At 38.6% G+C, this 22,151-nt stretch overlaps 1 protein-coding gene across 9 annotated transcripts in view; it reads left to right on the forward strand.

Annotated features, from left to right (window-relative positions):
* The first annotated feature begins 12,285 nt into the window (after positions 1-12,285).
* The window catches only part of LOC131228156 (uncharacterized), a 97,755-nt gene continuing 87,889 nt past the window's right edge, over positions 12,286-22,151 (forward strand). For 2 of the 9 annotated variants that reach the window (XR_009162736.1, XM_058223989.1), the window contains exons 1-2: positions 12,291-12,826; positions 17,294-17,634. Coding sequence is in view for 6 of the 9 variants with exons in the window: in XM_058223989.1 (XP_058079972.1) it covers positions 12,436-12,826; positions 17,294-17,634 (732 nt within the window). In the remaining 3 variants the exon portion in view is untranslated. Of the gene's footprint in view, positions 12,827-17,293; positions 17,635-22,151 lie in introns of all 9 variants that reach the window. The other 7 variants (XR_009162738.1, XR_009162737.1, XM_058223990.1 and 4 more) reach the window with 5 other exon arrangements.

The following is a 22,151-nucleotide window of genomic DNA, read 5'->3' on the forward strand; positions in this document are numbered from 1 at the left end:
ATTCTAAACATGTTATACCTAGCATATAAGTATTGAGCATGTTATACCTAACATGTAACACTAAGTATGTTATACCTAGCGTACAAGTACTAAGTATGTTATCATAGAGGCATACAAATTTTTAAGCATGTTATACACTCATAATTATCTTGTTTAGATACATGAATGCATGAAATGCAATCAGACTGGGGATGCACATCCAATTGAAAAGGACACCTATAGTGAACTAGCCAGCTAGTAAAATATTATCAGGTACACCCATACTGACTAGCCATCTGGTAGAATCCATGCAAAAAGGATACACATAGTAAACTGATAACTCGGTAAAATGCTCTCTAGTACACCCATAATGATCAACCATCCGGTAAAATCCATGCGAAAGGACACCCATAGTGGATGACATCATGTGCTAATAACCTTGAGTCATCCGATAAATACTCTAAGGTACACCTATAGTGACTCGGAAAATCTCGTGTTTTACGTCGCTCACCCAGTAAAGTCCACATGTCATGAATGCGTGACTAGGCTAACCATTATTAGTCTGGTTTACATATAATCATCAAATAAGCAATCTGATTCATAAACAATATGCTTTACAATAAACATAACTATCGATCATTCCCTCAACTAGTCACCTTTCCTCCAATATAACTGGCAAAGGGTTTGAAAAAGAACAATAAGATGGGTAATTCCCAAGGAATGCTACAATGGATACAGTACTATTTGGAATCGACCATAAGTTCTAGAAATTCCCAAGGGGCAAGGCCACGTGTCCAGGGCATGCTTCCAACAACTTTTTTTTTCTTCAATTCTAAATATAATAATTAACACAACATATGATAGTCATGGGTAAAAAGGGAAATTGTTTATAATTACACAATTTGATGAGATTAAGACTTACTATAACTTAAATAAACTACAAAAAAATTTATTAAACCAAAATGCCAAGGAAAAGCGTGAGGGTAATCTTCACCTTATCGAATTAGGGTTTTGGGGAATCGAGTGCTTTGACAAGTTCAATTTGAGAAAAACCCTATTCTTACAATCAATTCTATATTAATTAAGTTAAACCTACGTTGATTGCTAATTATAACCTTAGTTAATTAGGGAACTGGGAAATTGACTCACTTAACCACTAAAATTCCTAAATCGACAATTCGGTAATCCACAGTGAATTCCACTTAATATCAATGGATATTGTTAATCAATGGATATTAACAATATCCCGCTAATATTACATGTGATCCACATTGAATATCAGCAGTCTTCTTTTAATATCGGTGATCCATAGTGAATTTCAATGATATTCACATGCGGACCACATATATTAACAGTGGCCCGTTGATATTATATGTGGTCCACAATGAATATCAGTGCACCGCTGTTAATATCCACGGTCCACAATGAATTCCATTGATATTCACCATGGACTGTAGATATTAACAATGACTCGCTGATATTATCTACTGTCCATTGTGAATATTGGTGGGCCATTGTTAATATACGTGATCACAATAAATTTCATTGATATGCACTGTGGACTGTAGATATTAACAATGACCCAATGATATTATCTATGGTCCATAGTGAATATCAGTGGGGCACTATTAATATCTATGGTCTACAATGAATATCAATGGTCCACAGTGAATATTCACGATCCATGTGGTTTCACAATTCATACAACAAAAACAGGGAACCCCACACTCTTCTCTATTGCCCACTAATAAAGATAAAACAAAGAAATATAAAAAAATTACTTATGCTCACCATGGCTTTCACTTGGGCGATTGTGGCTGAAAAAGTTTTTAAAAAGCCATTTTTGTGTCAGAGAGTGGTCTGAACTTTGCTGGAGCTTGAGCGGAGTTTTTTGTTAATGCTCGGAGAGTGTGGACTCCAGCCGTACAATTACCAAATGTCGAAGAAGCTTCGGCTTCGTGTGGTCTTAGGGAGTGCAAAAATAAAAAATAAAAAAGAAGAAGAAATGACCAAATGGTCTTGCGCGACAAGAGCCCCACAGTTTTGAACTCATCCACATCTTATGTGGGGCCCATTGGGTTGTTGTGAAGCAAATCTATCCCATTTACATGTAAGTGGTTTTAATTTCATGTCATCGGCTCAAGTTTGAGGAAAAACTCATCACAGATAGAACACACAGGAGAAAATAACTCAGAATTACCGCATAATTTCAGTGTAGTTGTGAGCCACAAAGAATTTCAAACAGAAAACAAAAAAAAAAAAAAAAAACTTATTTGGGTTCACGGTTGTTCGATTAAAATGAATGAATCGGATCATCCAATGGGTGAGCCAAATCCTTATTTTTGGTTGGGGCTCATGTCCCTTTAAAAAAAACATTTCTCCTTCTTATATGAGAGCCCATCGTATGAGGAGCAGTTGTGGCAAAGTGGCAGGTGGGGCTCACTAGATTGTTGTGAAGCAAATTTATCTTGTCTACATTTAAGAGTTTTAATTTCATGTCATCAGCACAAGTTTGAGGGTAAAACTCATCACAAATGGACCATGTAGGAGAAAACAGTTCAGAATTAACGTACAACATTAGTGTAGTTGTAAGCCATAGAGAACTTCAAACAGAAAATAGAAAAAACCCTTCTGTGGATCCACGATAGTGTAATTAAAATGAATAGATCAGATCAGCCAAGGAGTAGACCGACTTTCAATTTTTTGTGGGACCCACGTCCTTTAAAAAATCTTTCCCCTTTAAAGATGAGAGGCCGTGGTATGAAGGGTAGCTCAGCAAAGGAGCATTTTCCTATGAAAAAAGAAAAAATTTATTTTAGAACTAAAAATATTAAGTTTGGAAAAGACCGGCTACTACCACGAATGCATTACAATATGGAGCTATTTGTACATAAAACCTTTAAAATGGTATGAAATCGAGTATAAACAAGGAGGTCGGATGCAGTACACATTTTTTTTTGGGCAATCTTAAAAGTACAGATTGATGTGTGTAGCCCACCGTGACATTTTAATGACATCCAATCCCTCCATCATGTGCAGTATCTGGCATTCTCCTTGGATACCAAAACTCAGCTTGGTATAGACTCGGGTTGGCCATGCCATGTAAAATCATGCTTAAAATCACTGAAGTCTCATGTCGTGGCTGACTTGTGATTTGGAATGGAAGTAGTTTTTAGATGTCCATTGATCCTGATTGGATGAATCTTATGAATGGATTAGATGAGGTATTTAAATTAATTTTGGCCCCACATACAATCTGGACCGTTTTTAATGGTGGGTCCCCTTCCCAACTTATTCCTACTTTGTGGCCCACCTAAAATTTAGATCGGCCTATTGTTTAAAACCAAGGGAAAAAAAACAAATAGGGGCTACAATTGATGGACGAGTTGGATCTCAGTGAAACATCAAGGTACTCGCATTGATTTGTACGTTCAGCTTATAATATAGAAGCGGTTGTATTGGACCGGGCCCAAAAGGGAGAGCCGAAGAGGGAAGCGAATTGCCTGGATATGCATATTGGTATGTGTTTTTAGAATAAAAAAATAAATTTCAAAAATAAAAGTTATTTTTAGAAAGTAAATAAATATATTAATTATTTAGACTTTTCATAAATAATGTGTATAGCCAGTTTGTAAGAGAATGGGTTTTTGCTTATACAACCAGAGTTCAAATCTCCTTTAGAACGACCATATGCGGGCTACTTGGGCACTTTATTAGGCGCATTTAGCACTTTACACATGTGCATCGTAGTAAGGAACAGAAAGAGCCTTAGTCTTTTGGCACACGATTCAAACTTTTTCGGCCATGGTATAACTGGAATTGAACTAGGGTCTACCCTAATGTTTTATTACCTTTTTGTTGATTAAGAGTAATTGTGACAATATTGTACATATGACACATGCCACGTGTCGCTTATGTGGATACGGTTTTTACTGTTGGATAACTGTCTGTTTGAATGGGTATAGAAATAACCACCATAAGACAAAGAGTCATGTCCTTTCATGAAAGGCTAGTGTTTGCTGTGAATGGGTATGGATTTCTTGAAAAGGCACATTAGCATCTCTTCAAGAAGAAATCCATAACATTTCAATTGATATAAATCCTAGATACTATAATCCAGAAGCTAATACTCTTAATTCTTAAGATTATATCATCTTCTGTGAAATTACTCTCGATTTGACTTTTTACCAAGTTTTTTCTGAATGTCTTAAAGGCATATCAGTGTCAAAACTAGAGATCTGTTCAACACTTAAATATGCAAATTTTTGTGTTGAAAAACGGATTGAGAGTTCATTGTATCTTGAAGATAATTTGCAAATTTCCTTCATTTACACTTGCTAAAACTTCCATAAAAATGGCAGCAAATCTGTCTTGAAAAATTGACTATTCCAGTCGAGCCTTGAACCCGATAGATCTGATCGTCTCGTTATCCTTTTTTTTTTTCTATCGTCTATTATGTAAAAGAAACACTTAATTTTCTAACATTCAAGACAAATCATTATTATCTTTTCACAATAGAGGCAATTCATTCCATTCAATTTCTAAACTAAGACTTTGTACGACTGGATCATTTCGACAGTCAATTCTTCTCAAGATGGCAGTAGAAGATGCTTTTCTTTCTCACTACTCTCAAGTTATCCTACATTCTAGATGATGATCTATCTTCTCTATCCGAGCCAAAAGAAGACGACTCAGATCAAGTGAAGGTAGAACAGAAGAAAAGGAATGAAGACGATTTTCTATGCAAAGGTCATATCCTAAATGCCCTCTTTAATTCTATCTATAATTTGTATCGTAAAATATCATCTGCTAAAGATCTGTGGACAAAATTAGATAAAAAATATAAAGCTGAAGAAACCAGTACTCAGAAATTTCTGATCGAAAATTATGTCCACTTCAAGTTTAAAAATGATCAGCCAATTCTCTCCCAAGTAACTGAACTATAGAAGTTGGTTAATGAATTGAAGATTGGTAGTGTATATCTTCTTAAAGAATTCCCGGTCGGTATAGTAATTGTAAAATTACCCTCATCATGGTTTGATTATAAAAAGAAACTGAAACATGATGAGAGGAAGTACATTCTTTTAGGGTTTCAACAACATCTTCGTATAGAAGAAAAACCCAGAAACCGAGACAAGAAAGAAAATGCTTCAAAAAATCATTCTAAAGCAAATATAGTAGAAGATAACAAGCCAAAATTTAAGAACTCCAAATCTATTCCCCCAAAGAAAAATACAGAGTTTTTTTTTTTAAAAAAAAGGTAAGTGTTACTTCTGCAATAAGCCAGAACACTACATAAAGGAATGTCGACACTGGAAGAAGCAACTAAAGCTCAAGCTAACATAGCAGAAGACCAGCTTGTAACAATGATTACTGAAGCTAACACAATAATATCCTATGGTGGATAGTGACTAGATACTGGTGCAACCATTCACATATCGAAAGATTGAAACATCTTTAAGACTTATGAAGGTATTACAATTAGATAAGAAGTGAAGATGGGTAATAACATTCGTGCAAACGTTGTTGAAAAAGGAACAGTCGAGCTTTAGTTTACATCAAACAAAAGACTAACACTAACAAATGTATTGCATGTACCTAACATGTCTAAAAATCTAGTGTCAGGCGATCTTCTCAATAAGAGAGGATTCAAAATAGTGATTGAGTTTGATAAGTTGGTTATCACCAAGAATAGTACGTTTGTAGACAAAGGATATTCATGTAATGGTATGATTAAACTGAATAATAATAATAATAATAACGTTTCTATTTATATAGTGAATTCTGTATCTTTATGGCATTCTAGACTAGGTCATGTTAATTATCATTCAATGAAAAGAATGATGATCCTATGACTTATAGCAAAATATGAAATACATCAAGAAGAAAAATGTGATGTGTGTGCCCATTCTAAAATAACCAGAAAATTAATTGAGACTGGCATGAGAAAATCACAACCCTTGGAGTTAAATAATACCTTAACTCGTTAAGAAAAAATGTATTTTATCACATTTATCGATGACTTAACTAGATTTTTCTATGTATACTTAATAAAATCTAAAGATGAAGCCTTTAAAAAGTTTAAGCTTTATAAGGCCGAAGTGGAAAATCAGTTGAATGTAAAGATTAAAGCCCTCAGAAGTGATAGAGGGGGTGAGTACTCTTCTAATGAATTCAATGACTTCTGTGGATCAAATGGTATAATCCATGAATTTACGGAACTTTATACGCCTCAATAAAATGGCCTAGCGGAACACAAAAATAGGACATTAGTTGAAATGATTAACTGTATGATATTAAATTCTGAATTACCACTGAATTTGTAGGGGGAAGGGAGGAAGCTTTATTAACAGCAAACCGTATTTTAAATGCTATCTCACATAAAAAATTGGATATCTCCCCATATGAATTGTGAAAAAAGAAGAAACCATATCTTTATTACTGCAAAGTATGGGGAAGTATAGAAGTTAGGATTATTGATTCTAAGAGAGTAAAGTTAGGTCCTAGAGGAATCAAGTGTGCTTTTGTGGATTATGGGATTCATAGCCCCGTATATAGATTTCTGGTTTTAGAACAAACTACTTTTGCCGACAAAATTATGATTATAGAATCTAGGGATGCTATATTTTTTGAAAATATAGTATACAAAGACTATATGAATGATCATAGAAAAAGAAATGTTAATGAAAATAAAGTAGAACAAATGAATGAAAAATCTAGCAGCATTCATGATAAAATGCACACTCATCCAGAAGGAAATGAACCAAGAAGATTGAAAAGGGCAAGAAAAGAAACATCTTTTGGCCCAGATTTCTATATATTCCTTATAGAAGGAGATAAAAATGAAATAAGAAAGAAAATTACTCTACCACCAAGTATTGAAAGTGATCCATCAACACTTAGTAAGCTCTCTCTTCTCTTGATGTACAGTTTTGGAGGCAAGCCATCGATGATGAAATGGATTCCATAGTCTCCAATAAAACATGGTGTTTGGTCGATCTTCCACCGGGTTCAAAGCCTATGGGATGTAAGTGAATTTTTAAAAGAAAGTTCAATCCTGATGGAACCATAAATAGATTTAAAGCTCGATTGGTAGCCAAAGGTTTTAGACAAAAAGAAGGTATCAATTTTTTTCGATACATATGCTTCTATTGCTCGTATATCTACCATTAGGACTTTAATTGCTATTGCAGCAATTCACCATCCAGTAATCCATCAAATGAATGTCAAAATAGCATTATTGAATTGTGATCTAGATGAAGAAGTCTATATGGAACAACCTGAAGGGTTTATTTAACTTGGGCAAGAGAAGAAAGTGACTAGAATCCATAAAGATATAACTTCCACTCTTAATGGCAACCCTACCTGTGTTTTAAAATACAAGCTACGTTCAAAGGGACAAACAAGTCAAGTATGTGACTGAAACATACACTAGAAAAAGAAAATTTAAGTCTCATTCCTCAAAGTCTAGTGTTTGATTTTTGTATTTCATAAGAGGCCAAGTACTAACTCTTAATGGATCCATAAGCAGACTTTTCTGAAATGAAGCATAATCATCTTTAATAGATCTACCTATATGAGTAGAGAAGTGAGACCGCTTTTGAAGAGATTGAGATCGTCTTTAGAATACTCATGAAATAAAGATACGCATAAGGCCAGAAATGTGTGAACTTTTATATCTCCAGTTATATGTGAATAGATGTGTGTTATGTGTCCGGTGAGTTATATAAGGTCCTTAGTTCAAGACTAATGAGTCACCAAGTTATAATGTCTCGAAAAAATCCATACAAAGACCCGAGTATCACCTCAAACAGAAATCACGCAGGACCAAATCCTTCAGAAATTAGACGAGAATTAGCTAGTGCTACGCTAGAGTACCTGTAAAATTAGCACTACCCACTTTATATATGATTTGCAAGACTCAAGACGTGTAGAAGCATTGGCGTTGCATTACCCTGAAATTTAGGATCAATCTCTAAACCCGGTTGCTCTCGGGAGCACCTTGAGACTTCGTATCGGACCTAGACCGCGCGTCGAAAGTCCGATTACTGTGAAACCATACGGTTAGGACCGCATTCCTGGACTTGACAACTACCTCGAAAATCAAGTCCTAACGGTACCCAGAAACACACAACTTGAGCTCGGAGCGAAGTGTGTGAGAAACGCGAATACTTTTAGAAAGTGAACTGAAACTTAAGTGAATTGAGTCATTTGCTTGCAGGCCAAATCTAAGGATTCAGACTGTCGGAATCTGACATAATTACATCCTCGGATTAGGAAAAATTTCCAACACATGTCAGTACACTTGTGGCCCTGATCAAGTATCGATGACCGTTGAACTGAAACTAGTCCGCCACAGTCGATCTGTAAATCCGATCGGACCGAAAATTTAACTCGACCTAGATCTAATATCAGGGAGCTTAAGTCCGATCGCATGCAGAAAATGGGCCTCCAGAAGTGCTCCGTTGGTTCGGTACAAACGCTATTTGGCTGTAACCTAAGTATACCTTGGCCCTGGGGCCATTTCCATCAATCCTGGGCCTATATAAAGGTTTTAAACCCTCTCTTTCTCATTCCATACGAATTTGGAAAACCTTAAGAGAGAGAAGAGAGAAAAGAGAAGGAAAGAGAGAGAAAGTGAGAGAGAGAGAGTCGACGTTTCTTCCTAGGATTCAATCCCGCCGCTCCACGTACTTAACCACCATTCCTGTATCGTTATTCCAGCGATTCTAATTCCGTTCTTAGGTAAGTAAACCTAACCCTAATCTATTTTAGGGTTTCCAATAGTGTAAGTGATGAAATAGCTAACCTATTTCATGTTATAGGTTGTTATGGTGTCGTAGACAAAGACTTAGCTTTTAAACTGAGTTCGTTATGAGTCTACCGGCGAAAGGTACAGACTATAAATGTTTAGGTTATGGTTTTCAAGGTTTTCCATGTCAGTTAATGATTTATGACTGACTTAAATGCTATCACATGCTTAGACACGATGTTTCCCGTGCTTTACACATATATATGAACTATTTTGAATATAGTGTATTCCATGTGTTTATTGGTATGATTGAATGAGTATGTAATTTGGATTTGTGCTTACCATGATTATTCGTCGTGAATGTATGGCTGTTATGTATGTGACAACTCCTTGGTGGAAGGATTCACCCTAACACTCGTTATCGCTAACATACGTTACGTATGTTGAAGTGGGTAGTCTAAGTGCTTGTAATAATGTCTGAATGAGTAAATGCTTGTTTAAAGGTATGATATAAGGGTGTTAAGACATGATTCTCAACCCCCTATTTATACTTATGGTTTCTTTATGTAACCTACCTTGTTATTATGTAATTTGTGATGAAATGCCTATGTATGTTGACATGTACACTGTGTTTGTTAAAATGCTCAAATAAGATCTCTATGTGAATTGATTATCACATGCTGTTCTTGACTATCACATGCGAAATAAATTGTTTTGGAGTGTGTTTGGGGACTATGGTATAGTCCAGGCAATCAGTAACAGGTCCTGAATTGGTGGCTGAGGTTATTTTGCCACACCGGTCATGTTTGATGAATCTAATTCGTACTTGGGTTGTCGACACTAGTTAGGCCACATGGAGTGCTTACGCACCCCATGTCAATCGGCTCGACATATACTCGTACTAGTTGAGCTCGTCAAGTTACCTGATTAACCCGATGTATGTTCACCATGTATGGACGCTACTGCTTGAAACTAAGGTACCAAACTCACCAGTGGAAACTCCGTTAACCTTGGTACCTCGATCCACTAAGACTCATGAGCCAGACATAGTAGTATGGGACACCGTGGTCGAGCTGTCGGCCTACTCTGGGATGACGAGCCTCCTCGTAATGACCAGTGAGCAACATCGCCTTGTGAGCCGAATACGGTGGTATGGGACACTGTATTCGATCTGTCGGCCTACACTGATCAGGTGACGAGCCCTTTGTAATGACCTCGAGGATACTCTGAGATCGCGTTGAGGCAACGAGCCTTTCCGTAGCAACTAGAGTATAAACTAGGCCTACACTGATCAGGTGATGAGTCCTTTGTAGTAACCTAGAACTGCAACTTTGTATGAGATTTACTAGGACTGACGACCCTAGAATGGATCATTGTTTGGGAATTGATATAAGGGAGGTACCTTAGCTTCCCAATCCTACTATATGAAAAGGTCTAATAAGAACTCAATAATCATGTTCATGCACCGCATTGTATGTGCCTTTGGCGTTGGAGTTGAGCACTGTGGAAGGGATGTATGTTGCGACCGTAAGATGAAGTTCGTAGAGGGAGTGCAGGTGATGGTATACATCATTAATACATAACATCCTTGCATTAACTAGAGTACTTATGAATGCTTGTTGTATTGCTTTATCATTACTGCTTGACTGAATTGATAACATGTTAACCTTTGCTTTATAGCTCCACTGAGTTAATCACTCACTCCCACGTTCTGGGACGACGTTGTGCACACGAACTAGACTCTGTCTTAGCTGTAGGTGGTGGCGATGCCTACGAGGCGGAGTCAGACTTCGAGGATGACGAGGAGGCATTCTCCTACATGCAGTTATCGGGCGGGTTCATGTGAGCCGTGTCCTGATCGCTGGGGCTACAAGGACATTGATTAGACGCCCTTACACTATTATTCTATATTTTGTAGCACACATGTATATTCATTTTGTACATTTTGGGAGTATACATGTATATATTTAACCTGGTAACATGATCACACTTCGAAGACCTACTACAGTTCATGTATCTTATACATGTATTACCGTCTTCTGCTTGCAAAACTCACTTGTCTCTGGAAAATGATATGCTGTTTTGGTATAATCTCATTCATGTTTAATGCACTAATACGGACAACATTTAATCATCATTATCTATGTTGCATAAGTGATGTGTTGGAACTCGGGAGTTGGGCCTATGATAGACCCCCCGATTTTTAGGGCATTACACAAGTACCTGACATAACTTTGATACATATACACTAGAGTAAAGGTTCAAATTCAAAAGATACCTTTACTTATGCACCTATTTATACTGATATGTTATTCGTTTTAGAATTTGATTTTATTTTTGAAATTATGGGGGATTGTTGTTTTTTTATAATAAAAAGTAAATTTCAAAAATAAAAGTTATTTTTCAAAAGTAAATAAATATATTGATTATTTAAACTTTCTCTAGATAGTGTATATAGCTAGTCGGTAAGAGAAGAGATTTTTGCTTATGCAACCAGGGTTCAAATCTCTTCGAAGACGGCTGTTCGCACTCGCGCTGCTTGGGCGCTTTATTAGGTGCACTTCACACATGCGCATTCTTGCAAAGAGCAAAAAAAGCCTTAGTCTTTTTGGCACATAGTTCAAACCTTCCGCCATAAGACAAAAGATTCATGTCCTTTCATGAAAGGCTATTATTTGCTGTGAATGAGTATGAATTTATTGAAGAGACACATTAGCATCTTTTTAAGAAGAAATTCATAACCTTTTAATTGATATAAATCTTGGAAACTACAATCCAGAAGTTAACACTCTTAATCTTAAGATTATATCATTTTCTGTGTAATTACTCTTGTTTTGACCTTTTGCTAAGTTTTTTCCGAATGTCTTAAAGGCATATCGGTGTCAAAATTAAAGATTTGTTCAACACTTAAATGTACAAATTTTTATGTTGAAATTTAGATTGAGAGTTCATTATATCATGAAGACAATTTGCAGATTTCCTTCGTTTGCACTTGCTGAAATTTCAAAAAAAAAATGACAGTAAATCTGTCTTGAGAAATTGACTATTCAAGGCGAACCTTGAACCCGATAAATATGATCTTCTCGTTGTCTTTTTTTTTTTTCCTATCCTCTGTTGTGTACAATAAACACTTAATTTTCTAACACATATGGCATGACTTGGCCTGTGCTTTGTGGGCCAATGTGATGTATGTATTTTATCCACGTTGTCCATCCAATTTTTTTAGTTCATTTGAAGGCATGATCCCAAAAATGATGGAGAGTCAAAGCTCAAGTGGACCACACCACATAAAACAGGGGGATTGATCTCCTACCGTTGAAACTTGATAGGCCCACCGTTATGCTTTTCTTTGCCACATAACCTGTCAAGTCACACAGAGAACAGACCTCGATGTAGGGAAAACAAATATAAGCTTTCCGAAACTTCGGTGGGCCCAAGAAGTTTTCAACGGTGGACATTCAATCCCCCCCTTTTTTTGTCGTGGTGTCCTCCACTTGGCACTTGAGCTTTCTAGTTTTGGGCTTTAACCTAAAATGAGCTTGCAAAACGGATGGACAGTATGGATAAAACAAATACATCACGGTGGGCCCCACAGAGCTTGGGCCACGTCGTGCAAGGGATATCCCTGTGGCAACCGCAACAGGCAATCTGCTTGCAAGGAAGAGGTTGTTATACAGGTGAGGTGATCAGTTCCGAAGCCACACATGGCTTCTTCAGTCCCTGGCTTTTCGCTTCCCCAACCTTCCCTTCTCTTCCCATCAGATTACTCCACTCGCAGATCACTCACCAGAATTTCAACATCTTCCAACCAATTCCGACTCGAATCTTCTCTTCCCGAGTCGTCCGATTCCGCTTCCGCTGTAAATGACGCCGACGACAACCCTGTGAAGCTCGCTTTCGCAAAAGCCAAGGCGTATGAGAAAAACCCAAACCAGTCAGATGCGAATCCGTCGCAAAAACCCATCAAAATCGGCGATGGCGATGGTGATGTTCCAGTTTCTGTTAAGCTTGCTATGGAGAAAGCTAGAGAATACAAGAAGAACAAAAGAGTCATGGGTGGTGGAGGAAATATTACCGAGAAGCAGCAATTTTCAGGTATTTCTATTCTCAGCCGTACACTTGGCGTGGTTGTATGGCAATCCAGACCGTCCAAATTGCTGACCGTATTGTGGATGGAGCGTAATGCTGAAATTACGGGCGAAGATGGTAGGAAATTACGATTGCTTGATCGGTGTGATTTAGAGATATGCTTTGTCTACAATGTGGCCCACAATTTGGATGGCTTGGATAACTGCACAATGAGTGCCGTGTGTGAGGGAGATGAGTCTCCACCGATTTCAAATGGTGGTGGACTATCAGCGAAGTCTAGCCCTTATTCGAAAAAGAATCGCCTTCTTGATTCTTTCTTTGCCTACTTTTTGGGTAGAACTAAATAGAATTTTACCCTTTTGGTATGATTCTTCGTGATTTGAAGTAAAGAGGAATCATCAAGTTGATGTTAGATAGGTGGGCCCCAAGGTGGATTCCACTAGGCCAGAAAATCACTGAGGATTGCATTGATCAAGAGCTGGGACCGTCCATTTTCCAGGCTCTTAATTGGATAGAATCATCTGATCTGGGTTTATCTTTGGGGAGACGATGCCATAGAGCCAGAAGAACCAGAATATGGTAGATCCATAGTGACACATTACATGTGGAAGGGTTATCTTTCAATCATGACGTCCATCTAGTGGGACCCACTATGGATGGAAATCGATTTGAGACACACAGATTGGATGATTCTATCCATCTAAAACTGGCCTTCAAATCAATGATGGGAAAGAAAAATAGTTGGTGGTCAACATTAAATGCTGGAAAGTACCATAAGCAATGACTATTGTCTTCTGATTTTCGGAACATAGTCCATCCATTATGAGGCCTACTAGTTGAACAGTTCGGAGATCGATAACACCAGCCAGGTTTAATGTAGAGAGATGGCTCTACCATATTCCTGTTCCTTGGCTCTACTGTGTCATGTCCCTTATCTTTGGGCTTGTTGTGGTCCATTGTTGGCATTTGGGATCCACTAGTATCAAAGGCTCACATGAGTGCTTCGGCTCTTCCGTGTCATCTTCCTTATCTTTGGGCTTGTTGTGGTCTGTTGTTGGCATTTGGCATCCACTGGTATCAAAGGCTCACATGAGTTTTTCTAAAAAACTGGATGTAGATGAAAGTGGTGGAATATGAAAATTGCAGTTAAAGATAGGCTTAAGGCATACCACACACTATCTATAAGGCAATATTTGCACCTTACTGGTACAATAAGCCTCCTCTCCAAATGGAGAAATGTGGGCTTCGGCCTGCGAAACCAAAGATTGCACACCAAACTCACTTTTTGCAGCATCCCTTGACATCTTTTTTTTTTTTTGGCAATTTTCATAAAACTTTCACACCTGCTTCATTGACTTAAAACAAACGAAGTGGTGGGAAATTTAAGAGCGGGATAGATGGACTAGAGAAAGGAGACTTGTGTTTTTGGAATGTTCCAAGGTTCCTTTTTATAGATCTAGATGGGTCACTTTGGTGCCCTATAGGGGCCGTTTGGTAATAAGAAAAGTTGGAGCCCGGACTACCTTGTCCAATTGTACGGTGGTGGTTAAGAAAGAAGTTTAGCGTTTGTTGAGAGATATTGGGTAGGATCTCGAAAAAATCAGGGACAACTCACACACACACGGAGAGAGAGAGAGAGAGAGAGAGAGAGAGAGAGAGAGAGAGAGAGAGAGATGCTCACCTACGCACCTTCTTAGGTGAGAACTCGTGCGCACCTTTGCACACGTGTCATGGGCACAAAATCTGAACAGTCCACGTGATGCGATGCCCCATGAAACACTCATGGTCCAAATTTTAGTCTAATCCAAAACTTTGTTGGGCCATAGCAAAGGGAGAGGCAAACCAAAGGAGTATACTATTTTCATTTGCCATGGCCCACCAGAGTTTTGGAGCATGCTAAAATTTGGGCCCTTGGGGGTTCATGGGGTGCCGCATCACGTGGACCATTCAGATTTTGTGCCCATGGCACGTGTGCAAAGGTGCGCACGAGTTCTCACCAAAGAAGGTGCACAAGTGAGCATCTCTCTCTCTCTCTCTCTCTCTCTCTCTCTCTCTCCTCTATATGTATGTATATTGACAATTAGCCGGGTCCTTTTCTCCACAAGTAGGTCCCTAACAAGCTTGGAAAACATTTTCTCCCTCCCTCTCTTCCGCTCCCTCCGTCTACACGTGTGTGACGACATCCTATCAATGACATTTGAATTGTGATTTTAGGCGCTTGTATCAAATATTAGCTTGATTCATATCTTGGATGGGCCATACGACAGGCAACAGTGGGGATGGAGACACCCATTAGACATTGTGCGTGGGGCCTATAAGATTGTTTAAATATTGAATTCAACCCGTTAGTTAGGTTCCTCCCACCAAGGTAAAGGGACATGCCAAATATTTTGATTATTGAAAACTCAGGTGGGCCATGACACTCGATTTTAAGGGGTTTACTTGTGATTTTACATAACTTTTTCTTATCGTATGAATTGAGTTTTTTTTATTTTTATATTTATTTTTATGGAGGATATGAGGGGAGAAACCTGATGGACGGATTTCACCCTAATAGCCTAACGGATCCATGGCGCTTTGAGTGTTTTAAAAGGAGAAAATAAGACCTAGATAGACTTCAAAAAACAACAATGAGGCTTGTTCTTGCCACACTAGACAAGTTTCAACAAAAAGCAGGCAGGCCAATTGGGACAGCATTGGCCTAACTAGACAAGACTAGGATAGCCTGGTGTGGACAAGCTATGCGGGCTTGAACTTTATCTGCTACCAAACGGGTCCTTAAAAGTGTTTATTCAGTCAATTTGAACAATCACATATCCTTTGGTGATGCTTGTTGGTGGTTTGCTTTAATTATGATTTTGCAATTGCACCAATTCAAACCAAATCAGGGTTTAAAGTATAACACACCAAAAGACTACTGCACCTGCGCATAATCTAACAGCTAAGATTGCATCGAGTGTTGGATATTGCTTCCGCCTAGACTTGTCGAGTTCTGTGCTAGTTGGTGTACTCGATAGATCCATGGAGCCATCCCAACATTCTTATTGGCCCAAGACACTGATCAAACAGTTAGGAAAAATTTTAGGCACCTCAAAGCTGCTTTTCGACTTGGTAAAATTTTGGTTCCTTTGTGATGATGAGCAAGTGTGAAGTGCAAAGTGCACCTCAAGCAACCTTGTGCCCAAGCCCTTGCTTGAGCCACGTGTTGCGTGCTTGCCTGTGAGTGCAGATGGTGTGTCACTCAACACCGTCCTAGCTGTGATTCGAACTTGGAAGCTAGCATAGTTATGAATATCGGTATCATATCGGCCGACACAGCCATATCATATCTGTATCCGTCAGATATGATACACGATAGGGGACCGTATCGTTCCGCTGTGAAATTTTTTTCCCATATCGGGCGTATCGTGCTGTATCGGTACTGATATTTCTGTGCATGGCATTGTCCCACTCGCATACATGTGCGTGGTGCATGGTGCGGGCAAGGGCTTGTGGTGCACTTTGCACTTCACATGTGTGTAGAGGAGCTTTGAAGAGCCAATTTTTTTCTTCTTCAAACTGTTGGATTGTTGTCCTAGGTCGATCAAAGCGCTAAGATGGCTCCCAATCTATTAGGTGCGCTCATTGGCGCGAGGCTCAATGAGGCTTGGATAGGAGCTATACTCACCATTGGATTGAACTAGATCGGAGTGGGTGGATTCTAAGCCATTGGATTATGAACAGTTGCAATTACGTCTCTTAGTGTATTAACCATTATACATTGGTTTGGTTTGAGTGGGTGTGGAAGCAAAATTGTAATTTAAGCAAGCCGCCAACGTGCACCACCAAAGGACATGTGACTATTCATATTGATTGAACAAGAGTATTAAGGGGCAACAAAGTGACCCATCCCTGTTTATAGAAATGAAGCCCTTCACCATTCCAAAAACACAACAATCTCCTCTGTATAGTTTCTCTATTCCTCTCAAATGTCCCAGCAGCTCTGTTTTAAGTCAGTGAAAGTAGGCATGTGGAAATTCTGCAATGATTGCAAAGAAATAAAGAAGTTAGAGGTGTACGCTGCAGAAAGTGTGTTCGGGGTGGTGGTCTTTGGTTTTGCAAGCCGATCTCCACATTTATCCAGTTGGAGAGGAGTCTTATCATATCCAGGAGGCGGATTTGCTGCAACCCTCTTGCAAACTGATTCTCTTGTCGGTAGGGTGCAAATATCACCTTAAAGATAGAGATGGTGTGACATATCTAAAGTCTATCTTTAAGTGCAGTTTTCATATTCTGGCACTTCCATTTACATTCTTTTTTTTTTTTTTTTCATTTCCTACAGTTTAGTTCACAGTGTTTGCATTGGATTATTCTCCCTAGTAGAAAGCTTGATATTTAAATCTGCATGGACTTTGTAAAAGATGTGGACACTCAAATAGATTCTTCCTGAATTGTTGTTGATCTGGTCTGAAATTTCTGTTTATTTACAACTAGGATTGGGGCAGATGAAGGTGGATAATTTGAGAGAGGTGGTTGTTGAGAAGATGGTTGAAAAGAAAGAAGAGGCAAAGATTTCGAGTATTGATTTTTTGGGGTTCAATTTCTCGGATAAGAAGAAGACCAGGGGAATGCCAGCGGGTTTGGTCACACCGGCAGATCCTTTTCCAGATGGAAATCTGCCTGAGGTGGAATTGATCATTGGGGATGCCAGCAGATTCGAGAATGCATCAGCATTGAATCCGAACCCGATTGAAGAAGATGATGGTTCAGAACTCTACAAGCCCAATGTTTCTACATGGGGAGTCTTTCCAAGGCCTAGCAACATTTCAAAGACGGTATATAATTGGAGTTGGATTCTTTTTTTCCACCCTGCAATGGCCTAAAAGCTTCAATTATGTTGTTGATGTTCGTGCTGTGAATGCGCTTGAAAAATGCTAAGAAGATTGTGCCAGGAAATATAGTGGTTGGCAGCACGCATACTAACATGCACGTGTGCTACATTTGGACTATTCATTAATTAGGTGGGCCCTGAAAAAATGCCTTGGCTCAAAAGGCATGTTCACTCATCAGGTGGGCAGTGGCCATACATGTATGTATATAGACCGTTGGTCACTTTTGACCATCCATATTTCTCATTCATGTGTAGCCCTCTTGTTAATTGATGGGCCATAGCATGATCATTTTGGCCCCACTTCCACCTAATAAATGGCTGGATCTGGCACACGCATTCCATATTGGCATGCAACTTTCCCAAGCACTTCTCTTAGTGGGCGTTTGGCATCTCTACAAATAAGAGCTTATTGGCTTAATTCTAAAAAAATAAGCTTTTAGACTGTTTGGTAAAAGTCTAATTAGATGGCTTATTGGTTTAGAAAGTAGCAAATAAGCTCCGATTTTAAAGTTGGGGAGGGGTTACTTTTTGAAAAGGAGTTTATTTGGCCTATGCAGGTAGACATTTTTTTACTAATTTTTGGACAATTTTGTCCTTAAACTTTTCAAGTATTTCCCATCTTGCCCTCTTCTCTTCTCTTACAATCTTTCCGAGGTAGGCCCACATGATGAACAACCCATGTTGAAGGTGGGTCCCCACGTGATGAATGGTCCACATCAAAGGTGGGCCCACATAATGCACGGTCACATCAAAGGTGAGCCCCGCATGATGGATGGCCCACATCAAAGTGTGGCCCCACATGATGGACGGTCCACATCAATGGTGGGACCACATGATTGATGGTGGACATTGAATGTGGTACATCATGATGGAAGGTTAACATTAAAGGTGGGCCCACATGATGAATGACCCATATTGAAGGTTGGGACTGACATGATGGATGGTCCACAACAAAGGTGGGACCTACATGATGGATGGTGGACATCAAAGGTTGGTCCTACATGATGGATGACTTGGATCAAAATGTGGCCTTGCATGATGGACTATGCAAATCAAGTGGGCCCCAAATGATAAATGGTCCACAACAAAGGTGGGACCCACATGATGGATGGTGGACATCAAAGGTGGCCCCCTTATGATGAACGACCCATATTGAACTTGGGGCCCCACATGATGTATGATCCACAATAAGGTGGGCCTACATAATGAACGGTTCACATCAAAAGTGGGCCCCACGTGATGGATGGCTCACATCAAAGTGTGGCCTAGCATGACGGAACATCCACATCAAGCAGGCCCCATTTGATGGACGGTCCACATCAAAGGTGGGACCCACAAGATGGATGATGGTCATTGAAGTTGGCCCCACATGATGAACAAGCCATATTGAAGGTGGGGCCCCACATAATGAATGGTCCGCATGAAGATTGGCCCACATAATGGATGGAGTGGGCTGGGCTTCACATGATGGATGGCCCGCATCAAAGTGTAGCCCCTTGTAATGGACGGTCCACATCAAGTGGGCCCCACCTAATGGACACTCCACATCCAAAGGTCTTGCATGATAGATGACCCATATCCAGAGTGGGCTACATGATGGATGATCCACATAGAAGGTGCGCCCCACACAATGAATGGTGGATATCAAAATTGGGCCCCACATGATGGAAATCTACTTCGAAGGTAGGGCCCACACTGTGGACACATCAAATGTGGACTCCACGTGTGGGTGATGGGTAGTGGACATTGAGGGGGCCCCATATAAAGGACAATTAGCATTGACGGTGGGCCCCACATGATGGATGGCCTACATCAAGGTGGGCCCCTAATGATGAATGATCTTGCATGATGGACGACAAGGTGGGCCCCTAATGATGAATGATCCACATCCAAGATGGGTCTTGCATGATGGACGACCCACTTTGAAAGTTTGGCTCACACGACAGACGGTCTACATCAAAGGTGGGCTCCGTATGATGAACGATCCATATTCAATATCCGACATAATGAATGGCCCAAATGTCTTAAAACATGAAGATCCACCAAAACAACTATCTCGATTGCTCTTATAATGGAACTTCCGTAATCTTTAAAAATAACATCAACTATTCCTAAAAAAAGCTCTTATTTAAATGTTTTGCCAAATGTGTTTATTTCAAATAATAGCTTTTCCAGTTTTGAAAAAGTGATTTTCCCAAGCAAGCTTATTTAAAACAAGATCTAGAACAAAAAGAGCTTATTAGAGTAGCTCTTATTGAAAAAGCTCTTATTGAATTAGAGTAGAGATGCCAAACTAGCCCTTAGCTCGGAAAGAGTTGGGGGAGGTTTGATAGTCTATTTAGATTTTTGAAATTTGAATTGATTGAGTGGGGTTAGATTGACGATCCAAGTCTTCATATTGGGTATGGTATGACTTCAACTAGCCAATGTGAAATCATTTTTCGTTCAAAGAACTAAGGCCATGTTTGGATATCAGGGATTCCATGCTAGACAATGGTAATGGAAAAGGGTTTTCCTTGGTGTTGCTAGTGTTCATAGTATCAGTATCGTTACATGTATCGTTGAATAGGGATATAGAAACATGTATCGATTATCACCGATACTAGGAAATGTATCACTGACTGAGGGAAGCAAGGGGGAAACATGGGGAAAAAGGTGGATTTTTTTAGTGAAACTTAAAGAGTTGCTAAAATACAGATATTTAGGACAAAAATATTGCAAAAAAGAACAATACATAAGAAGTTTCCATTTAATAGAGGCCTAAAGCATGTGTAATCGTAAAAAAATCAGTGCAATAGTAACCAAAATGAGTTTATATCATACAAATGCAGGTAACAAACAATAAATAGGGTAGGGCATCCAAAAACTAAATGAATTGAAAAACATACCTATCTGGCTATCCCTCAAACCCACATTGAGTTACGAGGTGGCTCAAAGTCTTCATTTGTCCTCTACATTAATACATCCATCCATCTATCCATTCATGCATACGTACACTCATCCATGCATACATACAAACATTCCGTGCTTCTATCCAGACATACATTTAGTACATCCATCCATCCATCCATGCATACATGCATACAAACATCCATCCATACATTTAGTACATCCATCTAATCCATGCGTACATGCATCCATCCATCCATCCATCCATCCATACATACATGATCTGAACCATCCATCAATCTATGATCCAAGCATCCAGCCAACCACCCATCCAACCAACCAACCAACCATCCATCCATCCATCCATCCATCCATTCAAAGTCTTCAATCTATGAACACGTACATACATGCATCTGCATATACATATACAATCATAAACACATATGCATCCATCCATACATCTAGGCACACATACAAACATGCATCGTATGATACAACCATACATCCATGAAAAATAATTTTTGAAATGAAAAAAAAATTAAATAGATATTTTTATTTATCATATTTTAAAAATCTTTATTTCTTGAAAAATGGACCCCATCAATCATCAACAATACAAACATAAATAAAACATAAAAACAAAGCAAAATAGGTATCCAAGAAAAATTGGTTGAAATTATTTTTTTCCAAATAAAACAGATTTTTTAATTAATTCTGGTCATTTAAAAAATCTGAAAAATAAATTTTTTTACACGAATTGATAGATCAGCTAATTCTCATCAACATAGTAAAATTTGGGGCCTCAATTAGTTATTTTAGGGGATAAAATGGGGGAAAAATTGAATTTCCCCAATTTTGATCCCCATATCTTTTGATTTTCAACTTAAATCCATCTCAATGCATGAGAGATTATTTAGTGAAATCCATGCCAAAAGTGAGGAATAAAAACTTTTTTTTTTTGGATTTTTTCTTAGAAGGGGACTCTTGAGATATTTTGCCAATATTATTATGTGTGGATACAACAGAGATAAAATCACCAAAATATCGGTGATACTCGGAAAGAAAAACATTTACAAGAGTTTCAGTATCGCTAGCTGGTGATACTAATAATATCGGTGAAATTATCGATAATATCGCCGATCTCTGGAACACCAGATGTGACAATTTGTGTTGTTTGGATAGCAAAATGGATGGATTCCACAAAGGAATCATTACACTTCTCCATAATTTGGATTCTTGGCACAAGAAACTAGGTGACTGTTGTGAGAGGAATATGATATTTCTAATTGCTATCAAAACAAGAACTCCAAACTAGAATCCATGTTGCAATAGTACTCATGGAAATCATCATTAGATAATTATTATCTATTCTATTATTTTCCTTGAATTCCATGTAACCAAACATGCCCTAAAAGTAAAACAGAAAAAAGGGACAACAGAAAAGGTAAAATTATGGAAGAAGAACTCAAAACTTTATTTTAATACACTGGTTATATGTAGAGGGAGTTGGATAGTCCGCCATATTATCGAACTTAGTTTTGTGGTTAATTGCTTGAGTGGGACTAGATTAAT

This window comes from Magnolia sinica, chromosome 15 (assembly GCF_029962835.1).
Source record: "Magnolia sinica isolate HGM2019 chromosome 15, MsV1, whole genome shotgun sequence".
NCBI lineage: Eukaryota > Viridiplantae > Streptophyta > Magnoliopsida > Magnoliales > Magnoliaceae > Magnolia > Magnolia sinica.